Source organism: Heliconius melpomene, chromosome 11 (genome assembly GCF_056956725.1).
Source record: "Heliconius melpomene rosina isolate 202511_hmr_F chromosome 11, ASM5695672v1, whole genome shotgun sequence".
NCBI classification, from domain to species: domain Eukaryota; kingdom Metazoa; phylum Arthropoda; class Insecta; order Lepidoptera; family Nymphalidae; genus Heliconius; species Heliconius melpomene.
In genome coordinates this window covers 9,993,357-10,018,039 of record NC_140399.1, presented here as the reverse complement: position 1 = coordinate 10,018,039, position 24,683 = coordinate 9,993,357, and the positions used below count along the sequence as shown (strand labels likewise).

The window sequence follows — 24,683 nt, the reverse complement described above, 5'->3', positions numbered from 1 at the left end:
ATTTTTATTTTCTCGTTACCAAACGAGGCGTTGACTTTCGCAAATGCCTCCAGAATTCGGCGAAAAATGGAGAACAGAAGATTTTTACTGGGAACAGAGTGTCTTAATAGTAGGTTCCTAGATTCCCTCTGCCTACTTTGGTGTGGATACGGCGTGAAGATAAAAAAAATGGATTTAAGAAGTTTGACTGTGATGGAGCACAATCCTAGCGCGGCGTTGATCTTCACCACTGAATACTGGAGAACAGCGTTTTGACAATATTTTTTTTCTAATTACCCAGGTGTACGGAACAAATTAAAAAAAAAAGCATTTTCACTATTTCAACTACCCCAGAAAATAGGGAATGGAAAAAATAACGTCCTCCATATACAAATTATAGAGACTGAATCACTATTATTATTTGTATAAAGGAACAGTCAGACAATACTAAAGTCGCTTGTCTAATGTAAAGGCGCACTCGGGCGCAGCTGTGCATTGAATTATAAGTAAATCGATATCTATGACAAATGTTAATGGTATCGAACAGAGAAGTATTTTGTATGAATCAATAGAAAGAAAAAAATTAAAAGCAGGGTAGTAGACACTCTGCTCTCCACTTCCCGCCGAAGTCTGCAACGCCGCTCTTTGCCTCGATGAAAATATTAAATATTTCATTTCCTCCATAACTGGCATGCAATATTTCATTACATGTATTTCAATATTTAAATGTAATTTGGACGCGACGTCCATATTCTCTTAATAATTGACCTATCACAAAATCTATCATAAACGAATAAACTAAAGTTTTATCACATTACAAAATTCATTATTATTATAATGAATTTCAATTGAAATAGGAAGAATTATTTAAAATTAATATAGTACGACAGTCTCGTTGTACGCAGGCGCCACCCCCTCGAAAAATAACAGGTATAGGAACGTTCAGTCGTGAACCACGCAAGGGACTGAGCGCTTGTCTCTGGGAAAATACAATTTTAAATGAAAAATTAAATGAAATAATACGTTTTTTTATATGAAAAAATGTGAATTGCATAAATTGTATGTTGATCTGTGCTGTGTCAGTTAAAACTGTGTGTGTCTGTGATGCCTAGAGGCTATGTGCGATAATGACAACTGTTTTTGGAATTGGATTGCAAATTGTGGACTTTATGGTAAGTAGATATGTTTTTTTTATGGAAAAATGTATGGGAACTTAAGATTTTTCAGAAAATAAATGTATTTTGTGAGAAATGGATCGTGAATTTTTAATCTGTGGGTTTTTTTTTTGTTCAAATTATTTCTTAACATAGTTAGTTTAATATAATTGTAGATTAAATAGGATTTTCTTTTCTTATTTAATATTTATACATATTAGTTTAAATGGAAAATTATATTAATTTTGGTTTATTTTGCCGAAAATTGGAGTATTATTTCTAAATCAAATCTATATTATAATAAACATTAATAGGAAACGTCAGAAATATAATTTTGACTTCAGTTTTTTTTATACGTGTGGAGTAGTAAGCTATAGATGATGGTTAAGAGGTCACAGGGTTCATAGCCTTAGGTTTGGTTTGCGTCACACACGCTATATAGATGTATGAAAACTGTTAGAAATTAAAAAAATATATTATTTGTATTTGTATTTAGACGTAGCCTACTAAAGTAATTTAGTCCACTGAATAAATATATGAATTACAGAATATTTAATTGAGTATTCTTAAAAAACTACTAATGTAGAATTCAATATTTTTTCATGATTCAATTAAATATTTTGTAATTAATAAAGATGATGGTGTACCGCAGCGGTCCAGTGTCTAATTGCGCGCGACGGGTGTAAGTTCGATTTCCACTCGGGGGAATTTATTTCCATTTCTCTGCTTTGGTAACAAGACATTTCGCGTATACGACCAGAAACTTCAATGAATGAAATGGAAAAAAAATATTTTAACACGTGAAGAATAGTCTCGAACAAAAATTACAAAAAGCATGAAGAATGAATAATGAAGAAATTTCCAAAATTTCTTTTAGTGTATGAGAATTTAGAATATTGTAGCTAAATTCAGTATCGCATTCTTCCAAAATATATTCCACCAATATATCTGTTTCACGTAGAGTATACATGCTTCTGGTTTTCGCTCGAGCATGTATCCGTCAAAATGCGACCTGAATGAAGAATAGCTTTAAGACCCTGAAAGGGGATATTTATATTAGATAGGGAGATAAGTAAGAAGTAATAAAATAAATTGGTATTTTATATTTTTAGGGTTCCGTATTTCAAAAGGTAAAAACGGAACCCATTTAGAACCACGTTGTTGTCCGTCTGTCGAGACCATTTACTTGGAGATCGTGTGGAGATCGTGAGGATCGAGCTGAAATTAATATCGAATGTTCAGGTCCATCGTCCCTTGGAGTACAAAAAAAAGCTTCTGAGTCAACCCAATCAAAAGATACTTACTTATTCATCGATTTTGCTGCGTTTTGTATCTTGACTTATACTGTTATAATCATATAGACGAAGGAAAATCAACCTTGAAAACACGTTTTTTTGGTTTGGAAAAGTAATAAAGAAATTTCTAAACAAAATCGTTTGGAATTTTCTTTATTATTTCTTTTTACCTAATTAATTTTCCTCTGTGAAATATAAAGTTGTGTTAAGATTTTTAATAAAGTACTATGCGTTATTGTTTTAATTTCTGTCTCATTATAAAAATATTTACCAGCTGACGTCGTTTAATAACACCCTTTTTAAAATATTGACGCTAAAGTTTAAACTCAATTTTCTCGTGTTACAGGTATTGTAATTTAATTTTATAAACTACGTACATGTTTAGCCGCAATGACGCGAGGAAACAAGCGACCTTTGCAGGTTCGATTCTCACTCGGAGGATAAATATTTACAATTTCCACACTGCTTTCTACCACGTGCCAAAATAAGAGGCATAGTGTGATGCGTAACGGAACTCAACGCCATGATTTACCGAGAGAGGAGAGAATAAAAAAAAAAAATCCCATGCGTGGGAACCGAAGTCATTGCCATCATGCCCACCATCTATGTTACTTATAAATAAAATAATAATGATGACTATTTAATATTCCTTGAAAAGATTTACTTTTGAGTTCACGTATTGATATTCTAAATAGGAACGGCGACACAATTAGAAAACGATTAGGTATGAATAAATAATATTAGTATAGTATAAAGCTTGTCAGTTCAAAAGACGGCCATATAAATATGTATACATATATAACCATAGATTACTTCTATGTTTAACTAGCGAACCGCTCGGGGCTTCGCCCGCTTGAGTGACCCAATTATTTATTTACTAATCTGAATTACTTTCACGTTCTAGTAACAGTATAATTTTATAGAACACATTTTTTATATAGAAAACTAAAGTGTCAGGCTCCGGCACTATAGAGTAAATCCTTGCTAATTGTGTCAAATGTCACCCAGTTCTCAGTTTGCCCAAATACGAGACCATTACGTGTTGAGTGGCAGACGCTGCGATTTGTCTGGCCAGAGCGAGGAGATGAGTGTCTCATGGGGTATCCTTTCTTCATATGTCCCGGTGAATCCATGATATGCTGAAGATTGTTCTCTTGAAGTCTTCTAGTCTGATTGAGTTATCATTGCTAGCCAAGGTATGTACTTAAATAGCTGGCATGCGCATCTAGCTAGTAGAAAGAACCTAGTGATTAATCACTGCCTATTTACCCTCCGAAATGATAGAAATTAATAAATAAACAACTTAATTTGAATCACCACCCTCAAAACAAAAGGCCCCAAGAAGCAGTTTAACAAACTAAACAGTTTCAGTTCAGTAGAATAGTTCAATTAACGCCGAAAATAAACAAAAGTTAGCGTTGGATTGGTTGTATCTTTGTCTTAATAAAGGATGTAGAACTGTTTCTTAGGCTCCTAATGAGGTGAATTTGGACACGGACGGACAGAATAATGTTATTAACATTATATAATTATGTAGTGCGTGGTGTGGATTGTTGAAATTGCTTCAGTGTAAAGATAATGAGGTTTTTTTAATATAAAATATATTTAATCTTGCATTTTTTTTGTTTTCGCTTCACGCGTTATCCCGCGAATATCATTTCTTCGCTCTGGCACCAAAGCAAAAAACCCGACGTTGAGTTTTATTCAACCCGCGACGTATCGAAAAATTTGGCAGAAAGTTGGGAACAGGGTGTCTTAACCAGGTTCCCTCTGCTATGTACGGGTTCAGCGTGAAGTTAAAAAAACATACATAAATATTTACATAGTATAACATAATAAAATAAATTCATAATAAAATGTATCTTTACAAGCACTTTATCAATTGTTATTACATTTTTTACTTTTATTTTTATTTTACAGTCTCGTTTTTACAACACGTCGTTGTGACTGTAATAAATATACAAATTATCTAAGTCTATTTTGTAAAATATTTTAGTTGTAGTAGAATAAGGGTGTAACTGTAAACGCGGCGGTTATGGGTTCGATTCCCATTCGTGGGAATAAATGATTATTATTTCGTATTTTCATTTATTCGTTTTGGTAACAAAGTAAAAAGAGCGTCGTTAAGTTCCGAAACTCAACACGTGATGCCTCGAGAATGTAGCGGAGAGAGGGGGACGGTAGTGTCTCAATGGGGACGAATCTTAATATTCTTTACACTAGGTTCCCACAATCCACATCGTATCCTGCTACTTGCAGCATCGCTAAGCAAATTTACATCGTTCAGTTCTTTCCATGTTTTTTTTGTTTGAATCTATAAATATTATTTGCTTTTACTAATTCTTTAATATTATTTAGTATGACAAAACCAATAACAACTTTTTTAGAAGAATATGAAAATTAAAGTGATTATTACTTAAAAATTGAGAAAAATAAATACAGTTTTATACAAAAAAAATAATGCCCAATTATTCTGTCATACATTAATTAAAACAACACAATATAATTATACAGAATTACATGAATATTTAACTGCAAGTTATTTTATGTAAATAAATATTTTATATGAATAAATTAAATATTATTGTAATAAGCCGTCAGTGGCACACGTATATGGTAAATGAGGCGGTAATGGGCCAATGTTTCGAAAATTCCGCGGAAAATGATGAAGCGAGTGTCTCAATGCTAGGTTCCCTCTGCTGCACCTTGGTATGTACAGGATACAGAGTGAAGCAGAAAAATAAATTACGGTCCTGAGGAGCTCTCATGAGTGAGTAGGATTCGACTTTTGTGGTTATGGTTTCCCCCGTTCTGAAAAGACAAAGAAAGGCACTGAGTTCCACCATTTCGAATTACGACGGAAAGAGGAAAACAGAACCTTAGCACTAGATTTTTTATAGCTTGTTTTGTCTACTATTTCTCAAAACTATTACTATTACTGATAAGGTAAAAACCTTTATACTTCTCACGCTTCTTGTCCGTCTGTCAAGACAATTTATATCCTTCTGATCCAGATCCATGGATGACCCAGCTCCATTGATAACTCAATAATTTCATAGCACTACGACTAGTATTATGGTATCCTTATCAAGAACTATCATTAGGTATAATGAGTCTTCAAATTGAAAATATTTTTCGAATTATTTATAATTATTGAGTCATTTAACACCAGGTTCCCTCCGCACATCACGCCAAAAACCGGTATGTGCGTGAACCTAACAAAAAAAACAAGTATTGTCGTATTCATTTACCCATTCGTCCGGGATATCCGCATCGAATTCAAAAGGCTTGTACCAACATTGCGTCAGCTCATATAAAATGCAGAGTATTTTTGCACTGGCACGGTGGCTTTATGGTGAGATTAATGGAAATTGTCGGCAGCCAGCTGTTTTTCGTAGACTAAAACCTTTGAAAGCTTGTGATTTAATTTCAAACAGACATACAGCAGCTTTTACTTTTAACCTGGCTTGGCTGGTTTCATTTATTTTCGTTGTAAATTAGGTGCTGTAATAGGTGTATAAAAGTTGGTAGCTGTTCACATTCAGGGAAATGTATGTAGTACTTATAAGTATAGATATTTTTTTAATATGGATTTTTATTTAGTTTTGTGAAAATTAATGTATTTTCTATTAACAGCTTTTACATATTTCCTATAGTTAATGAAAACGAAAGTACTATCCGCATTATCTCTCCAAATCTCTCCGTTCTATCAATATTTTTTCAGCAGCTAAAATAACATAACCATAACCCGTGATAAAGAGACACCCTGTGAAAATTACACAGTTTCATGCTGTATTCCCGCAAATAATATGATACGCGGACGTAATCTTAAAAATTCCGCTCCTCTCTTTCTACCATATTTTAGAGACATTGAGTGTTGAGTGGCAGAACTTAACCTTACCCGGAAGGAGAAATGGAAACAATTCGTTCACCTGTGTTGGAAACGAACGACCGTCGCGTTAATAGTCAAAAAATAAATTATTAAAAAATCTGCTTCACGCCGTATCCCGCACACATCAGGGTAGGCAGAGGGAACCTAATGTTAAGACACTCCGTTCCCCACCTTCTGCCTAATTCTGGAGGCTTTGCGTGTTAAGTGGCAGAACTCAACGCCGCGAAAATAAATGATAAAAAAATAAATATATAATATGTCGTATAGATATAAATATATATATTTGAATCTCAACCCTTCTATTTGCGGGATAAATTTGCCATATCATTTGCGTAATTTGACTCGATCCCTGTTCTGATACGGGTTTAATGAGGTGCGTTCACTTCTTTGAATTTTTTCTTCGCGAATCTTAAGGCACACTCATAGGAATTGGATTTTTCATTTGGATTCTTAGAAAGGCTTTTTTGTGTTTAATATATTCTGTTTATGTTAAAAATTGTATATTCAGCAAGAGTGAGTGAGAGGCAGGGAAAGACTCTCGAGAACATATATAGAACAGATACTGGAGGAAGGTCCTGCGGAGGATGTCCTCATCGATGGTGATCCGTTCTTACTGGCTACGCAGCTAGGGACAAAGCGTGAAGCTAAAATAAAACTTTTATTTTGCGTTTATTTATATGTATATTTTAAAGGAATATTAATCATTTCTCTCAGTGGGTATCGAACCTATGATCGTCGTGTTGCGCCACCATGGTCTCATCTAACAAAATCTTTTCAATTTTAGAATTTAACAAATATCTTAAACTATAGGTTAGTTTCGTATTAAATTCTGAGTGAAATAAAAAAAAAAGGTTAAGAAATATATAAATAATATAATAGTTATGCCCAGCCCAGGCTAGTTAGTATGTAAAGTATTCGTTACAATGTATTTCAATGTCACAAGCACATATTTCCCTAAAGTTTATCATAATTGTGTAAATTTCCAACGAATTTCATCCAACATTGTTTATAGTGAAGTCGGACATTGCTGCGATGTTTATGAAGCTTGTAGGCTACTGGACGTAACTAATTCTAGTTTATTACTTTAACTAGTAAAAGTAATTTATTATTTAAAGTAATAAAATAAATATAAAAAAACCGATGAGGTCGTGAAGCCCTGTCGTAGTGCAGGGGCGCAAATGTGTCACTGTGAACGCGACTGGTTTTGGGTTCGATTCCCATTCGAAGAAATGCAATATTTAGTATTTTCATTTCTTTACTTTGGTATAAGTACCTGCGTTGAGTTCTGCAATCCAAAACGTGAAACCTCCAGAATGTGAAAAAAACCAAATCAAGTCCAAGAGTCCAAGGGAAGATTTTAGAATCCTAAAAAGGTAAATTTTAATTAATCAAAAATTATTTTGGTTTATATATCGAAATAATAAAATAAGATAATCTCTAAAAAACACAAAATTTAAGAAATTAGATGCCGCAAATAAAAAAATATTGGAAAATTCACAATAACATTCTTGCATCAGGGAATTTTGTTGATGTCAATGATGTGATAATGAGATAGCAATAATTTTTGATGACATCGTATATCTGGTTTGGGGGGCCATTGTAGTATAGTAGTAACATTTTATGGGGGGAGGTGGTTTATTGTTATGAGTACTTATTTTATATCCTTATAGAAAAAAATTTTGTAATAATCTACTTTTATTGAGCATTGAAAAGAATTGTCCTTATTTTTTTTATTTTAAACCATCCACATCTTTTGGGTTGGTAAATTACTTTCTCATAAATTGCATAAGGCACTGCCTTTATAAAATATATTGTGTGAGCCCAAATTTTAGTAGTTTACCAGTAATCTACAAAGATCCTGGCTCCATCATCAGCTCAGCTCTATGTACCAAATTATTCTGTTGTAACCTGTACCACCTATCAATGTAAAGTTTCATGATGATACGATTATTACAAGTGGTCGAATTCAATTTTATTACATTTTTTAGGTTTACGCTGTGTAAGCAAAGGGAACATGGAAATCTAATCTTAAGACGCTCCGTTCCTATTGAAACACTTCCGTTCTCCGCTTTCAACCGAATTCTCTCTCTTAATTAACCTTAATTGTCGACCAGTTCAATGCAGTTCTTCGGCGTTTCGAGCGTTTCAGTTCAGATTTTATTGACGTTTCTGAGGACAGCTGTTAATCAGCTGAAGGTGTGACAGCACCTGTCATTTACTATGATAGAATGCATATTGTATACACTCTGTTCACGTGATATTGATATACCTGGTAATCTGATATTCTTGTGGACTGCCTTCAACAGTATTAATTGTTGGAAACGAGGCAGAGGTCAGTCGTGACGCAGAGGCGCAACCGTATATCTGTAAATGGGACTGGAATGGGTTGTGGATTCGATTCTCATTTGAGGAAATTAAATATACCATATTTAATTTTATTGGCTTTGGCGTTCTAGCGATGGGGCAAAGTGCGTCGTTGAATTCCGCCATTCAACGTGCAATGCCTCGAGAATTGACCGGAAAGTGAGCAACGGTAATGTCTTAATCGGGTCAGAATACCTTAACACTAGGTCTTCAGGTTCCAGGTTCCCGCTGTCTACCCTGCTATGTGCGAAATATAGCGTAAAGTAGAAATAAAACAAATATGATATTATTAATTGCAGTTTTTTAATCCATCAACCCAGGCTTCAACCGTATTAAACATTTATAATCTCACTATAAAAGCTCGAGGATCTCTTTATATTCCTTTTCTTCTATATATCGAGTCATTGGGCCGAGGGTGCACCTGGGAACCCACTCTGTTATATTTTTAGTGCTTTTGTCTGTGATTATACGCGTGAAATTGTGCCAGAATAGTTTCTATAGGATTTAAGTGAACTTAAAGCTGTAATTTGGGTATGGAATGTTGAACAAAAGATTTGAATCTATCATGGCACAGTTACGTATTTTTAACTACATAAAAATTGGTTGTGGGTTCAATACGTATTTTACCAGTTATATTAGTTATATTATTTTTAGCTTCATGCTATATCTGTGCTAAGTAGATGGGAACCTGGGAAGCTAGTCTATATTATTTTTTTCTCATATTCTACCCAAAATGTAGTGAAAAAGATAGTGTCCAAAATCACGTGCCCGATATAAAGACGATGTGAGCTATTTTCATAGAAATACTTAATTATTAGGTTAGTATGTCGATGTTACATATTTATGATGCACATGGTCCTTAAAAAACACTTTAAAATATGAGATTCGTCTAAATCCCCACTCTGTAATAACAAAATGTTATATAATACTTTTATATGGCCAGAAAAGTCAAGTTTTCTAATAATATCTAAATATCTCTGGTATATACTCGTAAGTAGTGTAACCAACATATGAAAATAAAGGCAGTACATAACAAATGATAATTTTCAGGAATTTCCTATTTTTATTAACACACTTTTATTCGAGCTGGAACTAACTGTGTAATAAAGATCTAGGAATCTGCATTTGAACCACTTGTAATAATGGTATCCTTGTGAAACTTGGCAGTTATACGTAGCTTGGGTGATAATATAATATTATGAAATCAATGAACTATATTGATAAAAGAACCAGGAGATCGAGACAAGGCGCGGGGGTGAGTTCCACCACTCAACAGGCAGTCCAGAATTCAGCGGAAAATGGAGAGCGAAGTGTCCTAACATTAGGCTTCCTCTGCTTATTCTGCTGCATGCTGGATACAGCATCAAACTAAAAACATAAAAGGACAAAACAACTAGTTTCTCGGTCCTTTCTACGAAGACTTCTGATATCAACTACCTACAACTATTTATATGAAATTTTGCGAGTAACTTTAGTTTTCTTAACAAAAATATCTGCTTCGAATGCGTCTGACACATGTTCCTAATCTATTGCCGTCTGCACCATGTGACTGGACTTGCTCAACGTGACCTGCACGTACTGTTTGAGTTTTTAAAGGATCCTTATAAAACAATAGCGACTCGAACGTGGTTTTGTCCAAATTATACATTTTTTTTATATATATTGTAGTGAAATTGTAATTCTTATGTAACAGCTATATTACTGTAAAGTTTCATCAAAATCAGTTCTGGTTTTTACGTTCAACTGGAACATACATCTATCTTCACAAATTTTCACATTTATAATATTAGTTGAGTCCAGCGTATAGCTGGGTGAGAAACTAGTATAACACTAGTAGTGTTAAGTGTTACCCTCCATTCTCCGCTTTCCGTCCAAATTTCCAGGCGTTGCCTTGCCTTGTTACCAGAAGGAGAAAAAGTAGACAACTCATTCCCCCAGTGGAGAACGAACCCCCAACCATCGCATTAGCAGTGAGATGCTTCCTTAATATACCAAATTGAACATTTCTTAATCCATTTAAAGGTTGCATTCCTAAGTTTATCTAGCTGAAGCCATTCCGTAGTTTCACTGGAAATCCTATTAAATTGTTAGCACAAATCGTTTGTAAACTTGCTTAAATTTCTAGAAGTATAGAAAATAAAAAAAATAGGGATTTATGAATTTTATAGTATGGTAGAATAAAATGAGTGTATGGTGTCTCAGTAGAATAGAACTTGACTGTAAATAAAATTAGTGAACTAGGCATATAAGTTTGTAATAGTTAGCTACACTAGTACTAGTGTCTTATTAGTAACTTACTAGGTTGGTCTCATTACTTCACATATGGCTAAAGAAAATGTGAAACTGAAATAAATATATTTATTTTATTTTAATAGTTTTATCTTCGATATATAATCGACTTTTGAAGTTCCCCTTTATTTGCACTGTGAATTCTCACTTATTTCCAAATTTTGTAAAATATGTAAAAACTAAGCACAAACCATAACAGCTCTTGTTTACGTTGATTCAGATATACCTACAAATAAATTTTCCTGCGCTCTAAGGGGCCGTAGAGACCTGTACTTTAATTTCACGATTTGACGTACAAGAAACTGATAAGCATTCCATATATTTTTCCTTTACTAATCTCAAAAAAATAAATATACAAACATAAATACCAGTAATTATCATCTAATCCAAGATATTCTAAAACAATTTTCTTCTCCATTCTCCACATTGAAAAGCTCACAAAGCAGCCATGAACGAATCTTAGCCTCTTGTTCTTGCATAATACGTTATTGTCTCTCTTTATTCTGTTTGCTGTGCGCTTACTTCAAAGGTTATTGTCTAGAAACTGTCTACGTCTGGCTTTTGTTTTGGTGTAACATTTTTGAATTAAAAGATTTTCTTAGTGCATGGTCTTAGTGTTTCTATTTTTAGTTTTTATTCTTTGGTTGTATTTATAATAGCTAGGTTGGGAAATGCGCAGCTTTACTTCTCAATGCGCGTTAAGAACACGTTAAATTTAATATTTCTTAGCTGTCCCCCACTTATAAGAGGGTAGTCAGTAGGAACCTTATAGGTATGAAGATATTTTGCTCCCTATTTTTCACGAAATTCTGAAGACATTAGTTGATAGGCGAAACGAAAATGCATGGTTACAGGAGTGAGGATACGAAATTATTAAAAATATTGCACTTCCTCCCGCACACAGTAGGGAAGGCAGAGAGAACCCAGTGTTAAGACACTCCGTTACCCACTTTCTGCCGAATTCTGAAGGCGTTGCGTATTGAGTGGCATAACTCAACGCCGCGCTTTGCCTCGACACCAGAGCGAAGAAATGGAAATATAAATTTAAATAAATATTTCAGCCCCTCGAGTGGGGATCGAATCCACAACCAGTCGATTTTATAGCTACACTTCTTCTTTCGTTATTTGATTTATTTTTAACTAACTAAAATCTTGTACTCACTTGAAAGATGCATCCCTATAGCATGTGGATAGGTTCTTATGTAGGTTTGTATAAGCACCTAATACTAGGCCAAACCCTTATTCCTAGACTTTTGTTATAAAGAAGGGTCTCATCTCAATCAATATCTTGCCGCATAATGTTTTTCTAGGTTTTATTTTACATAATCTTTTATTAATAAGTACCTTGTTGAAATAGAATTTGAGACCTTCGTGGCACTAAAGCGACTGTAATATAGAATGTTCTGGTTTTATTCACTTTTGGGAGATAAATATTTAATATTTTTATTTTCACGCTATGCTAACTCCTAATTTTGGCGGAAAACGTTCAGCTACATGCGGAATGCAGAGAATACGAGAAGCTGGAAAAAAATAAAAAAAAAGTATAATTACTGAATTATTTTGTTACAAAATTGGGTGCATTAGAACCCTTGAATGATATTCCTAGAACGCCCAACATCAAGTCATTGCTACATTGAAATTTACATGGCGTATTGGGTGGCGTAACTTAACACCGTAATAAACATTTATTTTTTTATCATACGAGTATATAACTAATTTTAACTACAAATATAAACAAAACTAAGATTTCGCGTCTACGTTATAGAGCCATGAATGGTGTTTGGCGCGACGCCAGGAAGGCAATATAAGATATATGCCTTTTCAGTATGTATACAAACTAGAGAGTAGATAAACACGTCCGTGTCACTCACTACATATTTATTATATGACATTTAATATTTTAGCCTTTCACGTCTTTTTAGAGAAAATGTAATCGTAAATTATTTGGTATATTCTGAAGATATTCGTTGATAGTTGGCGTAACTCAACACTGGATTTTGTTGGGAAACAACAACTGTAGGCTAGAATTGGGAGGAAAATGGAGAACGGAGTGTGTGTGAAATATTTCATTCCAAAATTTTAAATATTTTACGTCCTTTCTAGTACCGCTATGAATGTTTACAAAGTTTAATGATAATGAGTTCAGTAGTTTTTACGTGAATGCTTAACAGAGTAAAGATTACGTCGAAACTCACACCCATTGCCTTCACCCAGATATCTTCCAACTGGACTACGATACTTTTTTAATTCCAATACGTCGCAAACCCTAAGATCGATTGTAACCCACGTGCTAGGTTCCCACGAGACATTAACAACTCAAATACTCTTTGAAAGTTTCTACGAATTGTCGATTGATATTGACCTAGAGGCCAGAATTGGTGGTTCATTTTGGAGACATTTACTTCAGTGATTATAGTAATTAGTGGACACGGAAAGGAATATATATGTTTAGCAGCAGGTTTTTAAATGTTAATATATGTACATATATCGTTTTTAACTTTTCTCTTAAGCTTATTATTTTAGGTGTATTGGAACCCATCGCCTTAAGTTGGTACTTTTTCTGCACTGTCTGCTGATTTAAGAGAAAATCAACATTGCGCCTTCGTGTATTTTTAAGACGAAACTTAAATATTGTAAACATAAAAGAGAGACAGACAGAAAGACAAAGAAGACAGAGAATAAAAATATTACAATTTTGGAAAACTAGTCATCGCTCCACAATACCTCCAGAATTCGGCGAAAAGTGGAGAACGGAAGTGTCTTAACAGGAACGGGTATCTTAAAACTAGGTTTCCAGGTTCCTTGTGCCAACCCTGCTATATGCGGGTTACAGCATGAACAAAACTAAGAAGCCAAAAAAATATAATAAACGATAAAACATATTCAAATATACAAGACAACACAGCATATTCAAGATGTTCAAGGTTATACGAAATCGAAAGTCGAGATGGGGTCATTAGGGGATTTGGGAAACTAAAACCAGATGGGATAAACAGAAGATGCCGATTTGAAACGTGAGGAAAACTACTGCTACGTACAATAAATAATAAATTTTAAGGGATTTTGGTGTTACATTTTTTTCCCTTAATGTTTTGATAGCTTCACGCTTTATCACGCATGAGACAGGATAGAGAAAGAATATCAGATTTTCTTTTATTTGACCTTGATAGGCGGACAGATAAAAAATCTCTCTGATATAAACTTTTAAGTTTAACATTTTTTTTTATTTTCTTTACCTTGTTACTGGAACCGAATGGGAATCAAATCTAAAACCGTCGAGTTAACATTTCTGCCACCGAACTTGTGTCCTAACTAAAAACTTTTTTTAATTGAATTCGAATACAAAGCCTTGAATACATATTTTCTTATACTTTCCTTTTTGAATTCGTCCTTATGTTTTCTAAGCTTGTAGATTTGTTCATATAATAAAACATATATTTCTCTTCAGAGAATAGAAGTTCTAAATTAAGATAGGGGACGATATTATACTAACAGCGTCGCTAAAGCAAGCCTTTCTTGAAATTCACCCTCTGAGATGCTAAAAAGGGGTTGTTAAATTTGTATAAAATGTTCTATTTCTTTGGATAGAGGTATTGATTTATGATATTTATAAATATAGGTATATTTTTGGACTAGTCGTGGTACAAGTTAATGGGAAGGCCTATCCTGCTATGTGCGGGATACTGCGTGAAGATAAAACAAAAGGAAAAAAAAAATAGAACATCTAACAATGGAAATCAATATTTGACCAAGTTGTCTCATCATGCAATACGGAAAGCTTATTTTTTAAAGAGAAACATTAAATAAAAGTATTAAATAATAAACCATATTTTTGGTCCATCACATTTATAGCAAAAAATATGTTTAAAAGCCTTAAACACCAAGAGTTCTACTATCAAATAGATGGATAGAGTCATATCAATTTATTCCAACTTCTCTAACGTAAGGCAAAACGTGACGGCGATATCTTAGTTATTGATGATTTAGCAGAAGTGTTTTGGACACGTACAGAATGGGGTGGCAAGTTGTGCTTAATAGGCTCATTTGGTATTAGATATGGCTGTGAAGAGGGTCGAAGAAACTAACGTTTTCAATCTTAAGTATAAAATAAAATACAAATGTCGATATGGCTGTTATTCTATAATGATGACTAAGGAAATAATGGCAGCCATCAGCAATCCCTGACTGTAAACCTCGTAACTCGAGAAATGAACTGTTTTAATTTCCTCTAGTAACAAAACAGAGCCCGGCTTTGAACTCCGCCACTGCCCAAAAAGTCAACAAAATACCAATTTGACAGAACAGCAAGATATAATTGTAACTTTCAGAACTATTTACGCTTGAAAAGGGTACCAAAAAGACTTCACGTGTCGACATTTGACTTTCAACGACAGGTAATTACGTAGGAACAAAGTTCTACTGAAAGAAAGCGTTATTGGTGTTAAAAGAAAATTTTCTTTTTGGGGTATGACTGTGAAAATAGCATCTTTTACTGTTTATTTAGTTTTAAGATGGTATATTGATTAATATTTAAAGAATTTATTTAGAACATCAGCATCAACAGCTTGTCATCCTAATAATAAGAATAATAATCGCGTTCAATGAACAAAAGCTTCATAAAATTAGTATTTTATCTTCGTTTCTTTTTATCTTTCGGCATCCTTCTTGGGAAGCCTGGATAATTGTCCGGATAAGAATTGTGCTTGCTAATGCTTTTACATCAGCTTCTATTTCAAGATATGCCATAATTTCAATTGTTAATTTAGACTACTAAAGGATAACCATAACCAATTCATAGTTTTGTTATTTTGATATGTCACTAAGAAAAAATATAGTAACAGAAGCAAGGGATGACCTCGATTGACTTTCAAGAACACATATTTTAGTTTTGATGATACCGGATGATGGTGACGAGTAAACCATGCGGACCCCCTGAGGGATATTTACAAAGAGACTTATTTGGCAGTGAACGTGGCCAAAGAGGGATGCAGAGGTAGTGCTTGGCGCTCTTTTCTCTTTGGCTATCCCGCTAAACCGTGAAACTAAAAAAAAATCTATCGAAATATAAAATTAATAGATATTCACTAAATATATTTTAGTTCAAGACTTTAGTGGTGGGGTGAAAGAACTTATTTTATAGGTTAAACCACTTTTGGTGAAACGACCCCAATTAAATATAATTGTTTAATGAAATTTAACTCGTTATTAATTGCCTTTGAGATTTCGTTTGAGGGGTGAGATTTTAGCCTTTCATACCTTAGGTTACTTGATTGTTCTCAGGTCATTTGTCCAGGTTCTGAAATTGGGTACTAGACGAAAACAATTCAGTTACTCGTTAAATAAATGCTTCATTAGTTCACTTTATGAAATAATTATTTAAAATATTTACTACATACATAGGGAATGTAATTTTCTAAATGGAAATGGAGTCTCTTAACACTATAAACGCGGATTCCCTCTGCCTTCTGGATACATCGTGAAGCTCAGGAAATAAATACTCAATAATATTCGAAGGATTTATTATTCCCAGGACTAGTTTCACACTTGGCAGAACATTAAGTATGACAGCTGTGTTATTATTATTTTAGTTAAATAGCTTTATTTGGCATAATTGCTCTCTTTCTCTCTCTCTCTTCTAATTTAACTTAACGCCACTTTTTATATGATTGAACTAAGCTAAAATTCCTAACAAAACAACTACAAACTAGTCCTGCGTCCGAATTTGAACGCGAAGGTTCCACGGTTTTCCACTTGAAGGAAATAATAATATTCATTTTCTCGTTCTAGTAACAAGAAAAAGCACGGCGTTGAGTTTCGACAATTAACATGTTATCAAAAAGCTAAAAAAAATAGTAGGTAAGATTGGTACGATCATTATGTACATGTTAATAAAAACACTAAAATAAACAAAATTGAAGCTAAGCCAGAAAACCTACAAAAACAAAGGAATTTATTCCTCAACAGGTAAAGTTTGAGTCAAGTAGTAATATAATGTTAGTCCGATTTCATAATAATAATAACTTTTCGTTCCACCTCATTAGATTTTACTAAGATATTTCTTGTAAGTGAACTATTTATATCGATTTTGTATTCGAAGAAAGGTTTCTTTAGCAATTCTATAATATTCTTAAGTAAGAAATGTGGCAACTTGTTTACTTGCTTGCTATTCATGTGTAAAAAAAAGTAGTGTTACATCACTTCGCTCTCTTTTTATTGTAATTCTACACTACATAGAAACATTGAAACATTAAGGCATTATCCATATTCATACATTACGTCGACTTTCAAAAACATGACAAACTTTTGGGGCCATTGTTCCGAGCTTCCATATAAAACTTTATAGACTAACGATTGTTGGTTGTGTCACAGGAAAGAGACAAGCACTTAATGGAAAATAAAGTCGTTTTAAAGAAAAATTCTAGGAAAATACCTTCCTCTCGTTAGACTTTGTTCGTTTGACGAGATAGTTGTGAGGTTGATGCTCAATTTGGGACTTTTTTTAGCTTATTATGTCCCGGATATGTCAGGGTAGGCAGCCCAGTGTTAGGACACTATTCTCTATTAACACGTTAACTGTGGCACCTATTTTTACCTATTTTTGAGAAAGTTCAACTGATGCTATTGAGGTCGAATCGGCCTCATATTTTTTTATACAGTCTTTATATGTATGTATATATGTTTGTTCCTAAGTGGCGTTGATGTGAGAGACTAAACATATCACGTCAATTTTCTCTTATATTAGTAAAACTGAATTTCAATTTTAAATATAAACCAAAGACAATCTACAATATGGATCCAAAATAAACTAAAATTTAAAGTAAAATCTATAAACACATATATAAATATAACCACAAAACCACTATAGGATGTAGACACTAAAATTAGGTCACCCATCTAGGTAGCTGCTAGCAAGTCCTAACAAGTTCTACCGTGATCTTAATACCTAATGCGATTTGGGCCCAATGGCGTGACGGCGGCGGCGGCGGCGTGACATTACGTTTCAACTTGACCCATTTAAAAGATTTAGGCTGATGGCTTGTTTTATCTACTGTACTGACTTTTACGATTTTAATTTAACGGAATAGTTAGTTTCACGCTTGACTAAAGCCTAGTGTTAAGGCATTCCGCTCTCCATTTTCTGTTGAATTTTGGAGGCATTGCGTGGTGAGGTTCAACGCTTGCTTTGCATCGATACCAGAGCGAAGAAATGAAAATATATATTTTTAAAATTTTCTCGAGTGGGAATTGAACCTATAATTACATGATATTTCATATCTGCTATGGTGGTATAAGCATTTCAAATGATTTCTATATTAAATCCCGTAAAACAGTATTTTCAGTCACTTAATACTGAAAATACTCTACGTTATTTTTTAATTCTTATTTCTTCTTCTTTCTTTCTTTTTAATCTTGTAAAGTTTTTCTTAATTTTGAACGATTAACTTTATACAAAAATTCTTATTAAATAATTCACTCACTCACTTAACAGTACAATTTAGAGGAAACGAATGTATGTATGTATGTATGTTCTAAAACTGCCATTCTCCGAAATCTCTTTATAGGGACGTGTATATATATGGGTCATAATCAGAAAAAGTGCACATTTTGTGTCTTTTCTTGTCCCGCTACTTTGAATGCGTTTTAAAAATACAATTTTAAAGATAATTTAAATATTTTGCCATTTAAGATAAATTTACTTATTAACTTGTATGATTTTTGTAATATTTTAAATGTATTAAGGCTTTTAATAGTATTTTTTGTTAGTTGCAAAAAACTTTTCAAAATGCTTCCATACAATTTTTCGTGTCCCATTCACCACTTTACTTTTTAAAAGTTGATTTGTTACGAATATTTATGGTTTTATTGTATTTCAGATATGTTTTTATTACTTTACTTTATGCATAATATTAAATAGAACTACTTTTATTGATACATTATTTAATAAATAATATATATTAATTAACTAAATTTGTCCCAAAATATTGTCTTTTTGTTACTCAGGGCTAGTAACGTACAATTAAAATATGAACGCAATTATTTTGGATGGTATTTAATATTAGTTTTTATTGTGGCACCATTATTCGAAAAGTCAATGCTGTTGTAGCTACAACCAGTAGTGTTCTCGCTGCAGTTGAGGGGTTCAAATGTTTTAAAGGGAGTGCGTAAAATTACATCTCAGGGTTATAAACAGCTTTTATTTTGGTAAGTATTCTATAATTTCGTTTTCTTGTTTATGTTATTTGCTTCTTTTTACAAAATCTCAAAAAAGAACGTCAGTGCTTGCACATGCAACACGTGGCTTATGAGCAAATATTTAAAAAGGTTAGAATTTCTCAGACTTCATTCTCAATTTCGTTATATTTCGTTACGTAATGAAACTGAGAAAATATGAAGCCTAGTTCACAATTACGGTACCAATGTTTTCTTATATATGTTTATAATAAAAATTTATCGAACCGGTGCTTGTATATGGAAGATATGTATATAAGAAAGTGACTTTTCATAACGTAAAGTAACCAAAAATAATGATTTTTAAGTTTTTTTGCTTGTTTGCTTGTTTGTCTATGTGTTTGTGCACGCTAATCTCAGAAACAGCTGAACCGATTTAGTTAAAATTTATTTTTATTCTTTCTGAAATTAATTGTGATTTTGTGATTTTTATTTTTTGATATATATTTTTGTAAGCGTAAGCTCCTATGTCAAATGCTGAAACAAATGCTTTTTTTTTTTAGATATAGAGAACGTCTTAAAAAGACCAATCCTATTAAATATGAAGATATGCCGAATAAACACTTACAAAGAATTAAACTTAATTCCAATGATAACGACTCAAATTTTGATATATTTTAAAGTGAATTTAATTTTATCATTAACTTTGTGATCTCTAACTAGAAATATAAGTTTATTACGTTACGAACTAGCATTATTATATTGTTAATATTCTCACTTTGTTATGTTTTCTTCTTACATTTATAATCTGTTAATTCAACGATTGAACCTTTAAAATTTTGATCTGTGTCTCATTAAATAAAAAAAACAATAGTTTTATTCATATAATATCGTTATTTTGTTGTGTATAATGCCTTATGTCATCAGTTTCGTAACAAACTTTATCAGTGTTGTTACTTATCAGTTACGTTACGAATTCGAAAATGTCCACTTTTCTGATTATGACCCATATACAAATACGCGTACACGATATCAAAGAAACTTCCGGTTGATATGTTTAATTTTATCACATATAAAAAATATGACTAATGCTTTTTTAACACAGTTATTTTATAATATTCATATAGATTTTCGTTTTATGAACCAATACAATTAGATTTTACAATTCTTTTTACCTATAAATTATATATGCTTAAATATTCGGATTACAAGTGACCTCTGAAGAGTCCCATTATTCAACTCCTGGCTCCATCATCAGGTCAGCTTGATACCATACTATATATTAAATATTGTCACCTAAGCTACGCATAATTACTAAGTTCCATGATGATATAATTATAGGTGGGTTAAATTCAGTTTCTTAGATTTACAAAGTTTTACTTTTCAGCTTTCAGAGTAGGCAGAGGTAGCTCTAGTGTTAGAGTAATCTGCTTCCCACTTTCCGCCGAATTCTGGAGGCATTGCCTCTTCAGTGGCGGAACTCAACGCCGCGCTTTGCAACACCAGAGCGAAAAATTGTAAATATTAAATACTTATTAAATTTCCTCAAATGGGAATCGAACCAACAACCTGTCGCAATTAAAGTCACAGACTTGACCGGCCCCGATTTACAAACTTACATAGTTATAAATCGACCTAATAAAAACCTAACCTAATTAAAAATTAAAGAAAATACATTCCCTCAGTAAATATATTCAAATGATCGATACGAGGCGCGGTTGTAAACACGGCGTGTTCACTTAAAATATCAAATGACACTGTACTTACATTAGGGAAAGTAACTTACTTTACTTACTTTACTTACTTCCAGTAACTTGATGTACTTACATTGTCAATATGTTTTTAACATTAAGAAAAAAATTAAAGTAAATAGTAGATCACCAGGCTTTGAAGCCAGTCGTAGTACAGGGGCACAAAGTGATAGGTTGTGAGTTCGATTCCCACTCAATGGAAAGTATTTATTAATATTTTTATTGGTACCAGAACACCAAGACAAAAGTCTGGCGTTGAGTACTAGAATAATGCCTGCAGAAATTCAGCGGAAAGTGGGAAACAGAGTGTGTCAACACTAGCCTACCCTGCTATGTGAGGCGCTAAAAATATGTTAAAAAAATTCTAAAATTCTTATAGAAATAACATTTTTCTTACATTAGTAAAAGTAATTTACTATAAGTACTGAACTCAACTTATTTTAGAGAGAGTAGTTTTAGTGCTTAAAGTAGGTTTAAATATAAATTTCTTGAACGGCTTATACAAAATTTATATTATGAATTTATAATACCTTCGTAAATTACTAGCTTACTTTAGGATAAGCCTGTACTATTATTTAAAGCTGAAGTGTTTGCATGGTTCAAGGCTCTAATCTCAGGAAGTAAAATAAAAAAATAATTGTGTTGGGTAATTTTCAAGCCAAAGATAACGCCGCTCTTGAGAAACATGGTTTTGATATATAAACAGACAGACAAACAGAACATGGTCTAACCACCGAGGACGCAAAAGACCGTGCAAAGTGGAGTAGGTTGAGTAGGAAGCCGGGATTATGCCAGGAAGAAGAAGAAGAAGAAACAGATATCTTAGTTATGTTTACTCAAAAGAATAAAACGGAACGCCAAAAATGAATAAAAATTCCAAGTAACGTATACGTTTTCACAAAAATATACTAAACAAGCTATACCCACTTTGAAATATTGCAACGAGACCCTTCTTTTTAATATACGAAAAAAAATACCATTTCAGAAATGAAACGACAAAGCAATTTGCGAGGATGTTTAACAGTCTGTTCTGTTTCAAGGTCGTTATTTAAAATTACAGCTTCAGTTTCCCTTACAGTTTTCACTTTTGACATTTTATAGAGTTCAATAAATTTGTTTTTGAAAGGTCATTTTTATGATTTTGATATTCGTGGTTATATATAGGTCATATAAATGTGGGGGTTTGGGTTCGATTGCTACTCAAAGTGATAATTTATTTTAATTTTTCAAAACGAAACGTTATTTAACACACAATCTTTCCAATTCCGGTAGAAAAAAGAGAACGGAGTGTTTTGATACGCAATGCGTCAAAAAAGCGATGGAAAAACTATGGGACGAAAGTGTTTTAATGGGAACGGAGTGTGTTAGCACTAGGTTACCTCTACCTACCCTGCTATGTGCGGGATACAATGTGAAGCTAAAAAAGATAAAAAATCTATTTCTAAAAATAAGAAAAAGAAACTTATCTAAGCTAAATCAGATTAAATCTACATACGCACACAAATTAGAATAATAAAACTAAGCGATCACAATCCCATAACAATATCAAAAGTTGAAACGACCATTTCTCTTGCAAAGTATCATTTACCATTCATTGATGGTTCGACTATACTTATATATATATATTTTATCTGAGGAAATGTGTAATGGAACGAAAACAATTCTGTTTAATCCACGGTTAAGTCCGCTGGCAATTTTCCAAGTTATTTAATATGTGGAATGATGAGATAAGATGTCCGTTGACTGTTGGATTGGGTTCGCAATTTGCATAACCATTTAGATAGGATTTCTATATATAGATGTTTATATATATATATTTTTTACTTCACGCTGTACCCCGCACACAGCTGGGTAGGCAGAGGGAACCTAGAGCTAAGTCACTCTATTTCCCACTAGAGCGAACCTAGACACTAAAGCGAAATTACATATAATTATTTTTAGGTATAGGCTTTATATTATACTATCGATCCTCTCGTGGTTACGTCCGCGTGAACGACGTTATTATTTTAGGTGCAAAAGCGTGTGATAGTCAACGTGACATGTTGTGGATTCGATTCCCACGCAAAATGAAATATTTAATATTTTAATTTCTTTGGTTTGGTGTCGAAGCAAAAGCGCGGCGTTGAGTTCCGCTACTCAACACGTAATTCCTCCAGAATTCAGCTTAAAATGGGGACCAGAGTTTCTTAACACAAGGCTCACACTGCCTACCCTGCTAAATGCAGGATACAGCGTGAAAGTGAAAAAAATCATTCCCCCCATCGAGAATCAAACCCGCAACCGTCGAGTTTACAGTCAATTGCTGTCCCAATACACGACTATGGCTTCAATAATATTATTATGCTAATGAAAAACGCTCTAAAACGGCGTTATTAGTGTAGGCGTCTTCCTCTGTATGATATTTTAGGTAATCTGGTTTCATTTGGTTTTATTAACGTAAAATTGCTTTACGATTTTAAATTGTCAGTTATTTTAATAATACTGGGTATTTCTTATCAGTTTGTATTTGGGCGAGTGATAAAAGAGTGTATATAGTGTTAGTCTGCCCGTCTGTCTTTACAGATTATTAAATGACTAGTGGACCCGAACGCGGCTACGCCCGCTTGAACTATACGAATATTTATTAAATATATTTATGAAAATATTTTCAGTTTTCAATAAAGAGATGCGTTAAGCAAGCTCATTTTGGATGACGTTTTCTTACAACAAACTTTGCAAATCGTTGCTTAGCAACGGTCACATAGCGACGGTTGTTATTAACATGGCGGAATAAATTGCATGTCAAATTAATAAGTATTTTAATATATCGAAAATATTACAAATATGAAAAAAAAAGTATCCTATGTTCATCCCAGGACCCTCAAGTATCTCTATATGAGTATTTCATCACAATTAAATTAGCGGTTTGGCCCTGATTGCGTAAAAGACAGACAGACAGACAGAGTTACTTTCGAATTTATAATATAGGTATGGATATACTATTTTTGTCCACGCAGTTTCAGCCCTAGAAGTTGCGGTTGGGGAGCTCGTATATTCATATAGGTAGGTAAATGGCACTACGAAACACCTGACGTAATATTGGTTTGTTAAATTCTATTTGCCAACCTTTAATGGATTAACAATTTTATACTTTAAACGCAATTTATATCATTACAGCTATTGGACCCGAAATTTGTGGTCAGAAAAAGGGAAGGCGTATTTTAACTATATTTAAATTATAATTTAAGCTTTAGTTTTTTTTATTTACACGTTTTATCAGGTAAGATAGACAAAGAGTGACGTAGTGTCTGGATACTCCGTTCCATGTTCTGTTTGAACCGGTAAGATAAGCAAAGAGCATCGGCTAGTCAGAGGGAATCTAGTAAAGACATTCAGTTCGCCGAATTTTTGAGGCACTGTGTTCTGAGTAGCGTAACTCAACGCTGCTTTGTTCCTTTCAACAATAAGAAATTACAAAAATCTAAATATTATATAATCATTCCCCCAATTAAATCAAACCCATAAATAACTATGGCGATAGCAGTTAGACGACATACAAATGAAAGTACATTACATTCTTTAACCGCTTTAAATCAGTAAAGTTAAAATGAAAGCGCGGCGTTGGGTTCCGCCACTCAACCGGCAAATAGAATGAATAGAGAGAATAGAATAGAAGTTTCGTTATTGGGAACAGGGGGTCTTAATTGGAGGTTCCCAGGTTCCCTCTGCCTACTGTAAAGTACAAAAAAAACAGGTATAAGTGTTATAAAAACTTTCAGCGTTATAATTTAGACAAAACATGTACATGATA

At 33.2% G+C, this 24,683-nt stretch overlaps 1 protein-coding gene across 2 annotated transcripts in view; it reads left to right on the top strand.

The window, feature by feature from the left end:
* The first annotated feature begins 922 nt into the window (after positions 1 to 922).
* The window catches only part of tow (target of wingless repressor), a 76,891-nt gene continuing 53,130 nt past the window's right edge, over positions 923 to 24,683 (top strand). Inside the window, exon 1 of one of the 2 annotated variants that reach the window (XM_085193043.1) lies at positions 923 to 1,151. Coding sequence is in view for 1 of the 2 variants with exons in the window: in XM_085193044.1 (XP_085049170.1) it covers positions 1,097 to 1,151 (55 nt within the window). In the remaining variant the exon portion in view is untranslated. The remainder of the gene's footprint in view (positions 1,152 to 24,683) is intronic. The other variant, XM_085193044.1, reaches the window with a different exon arrangement.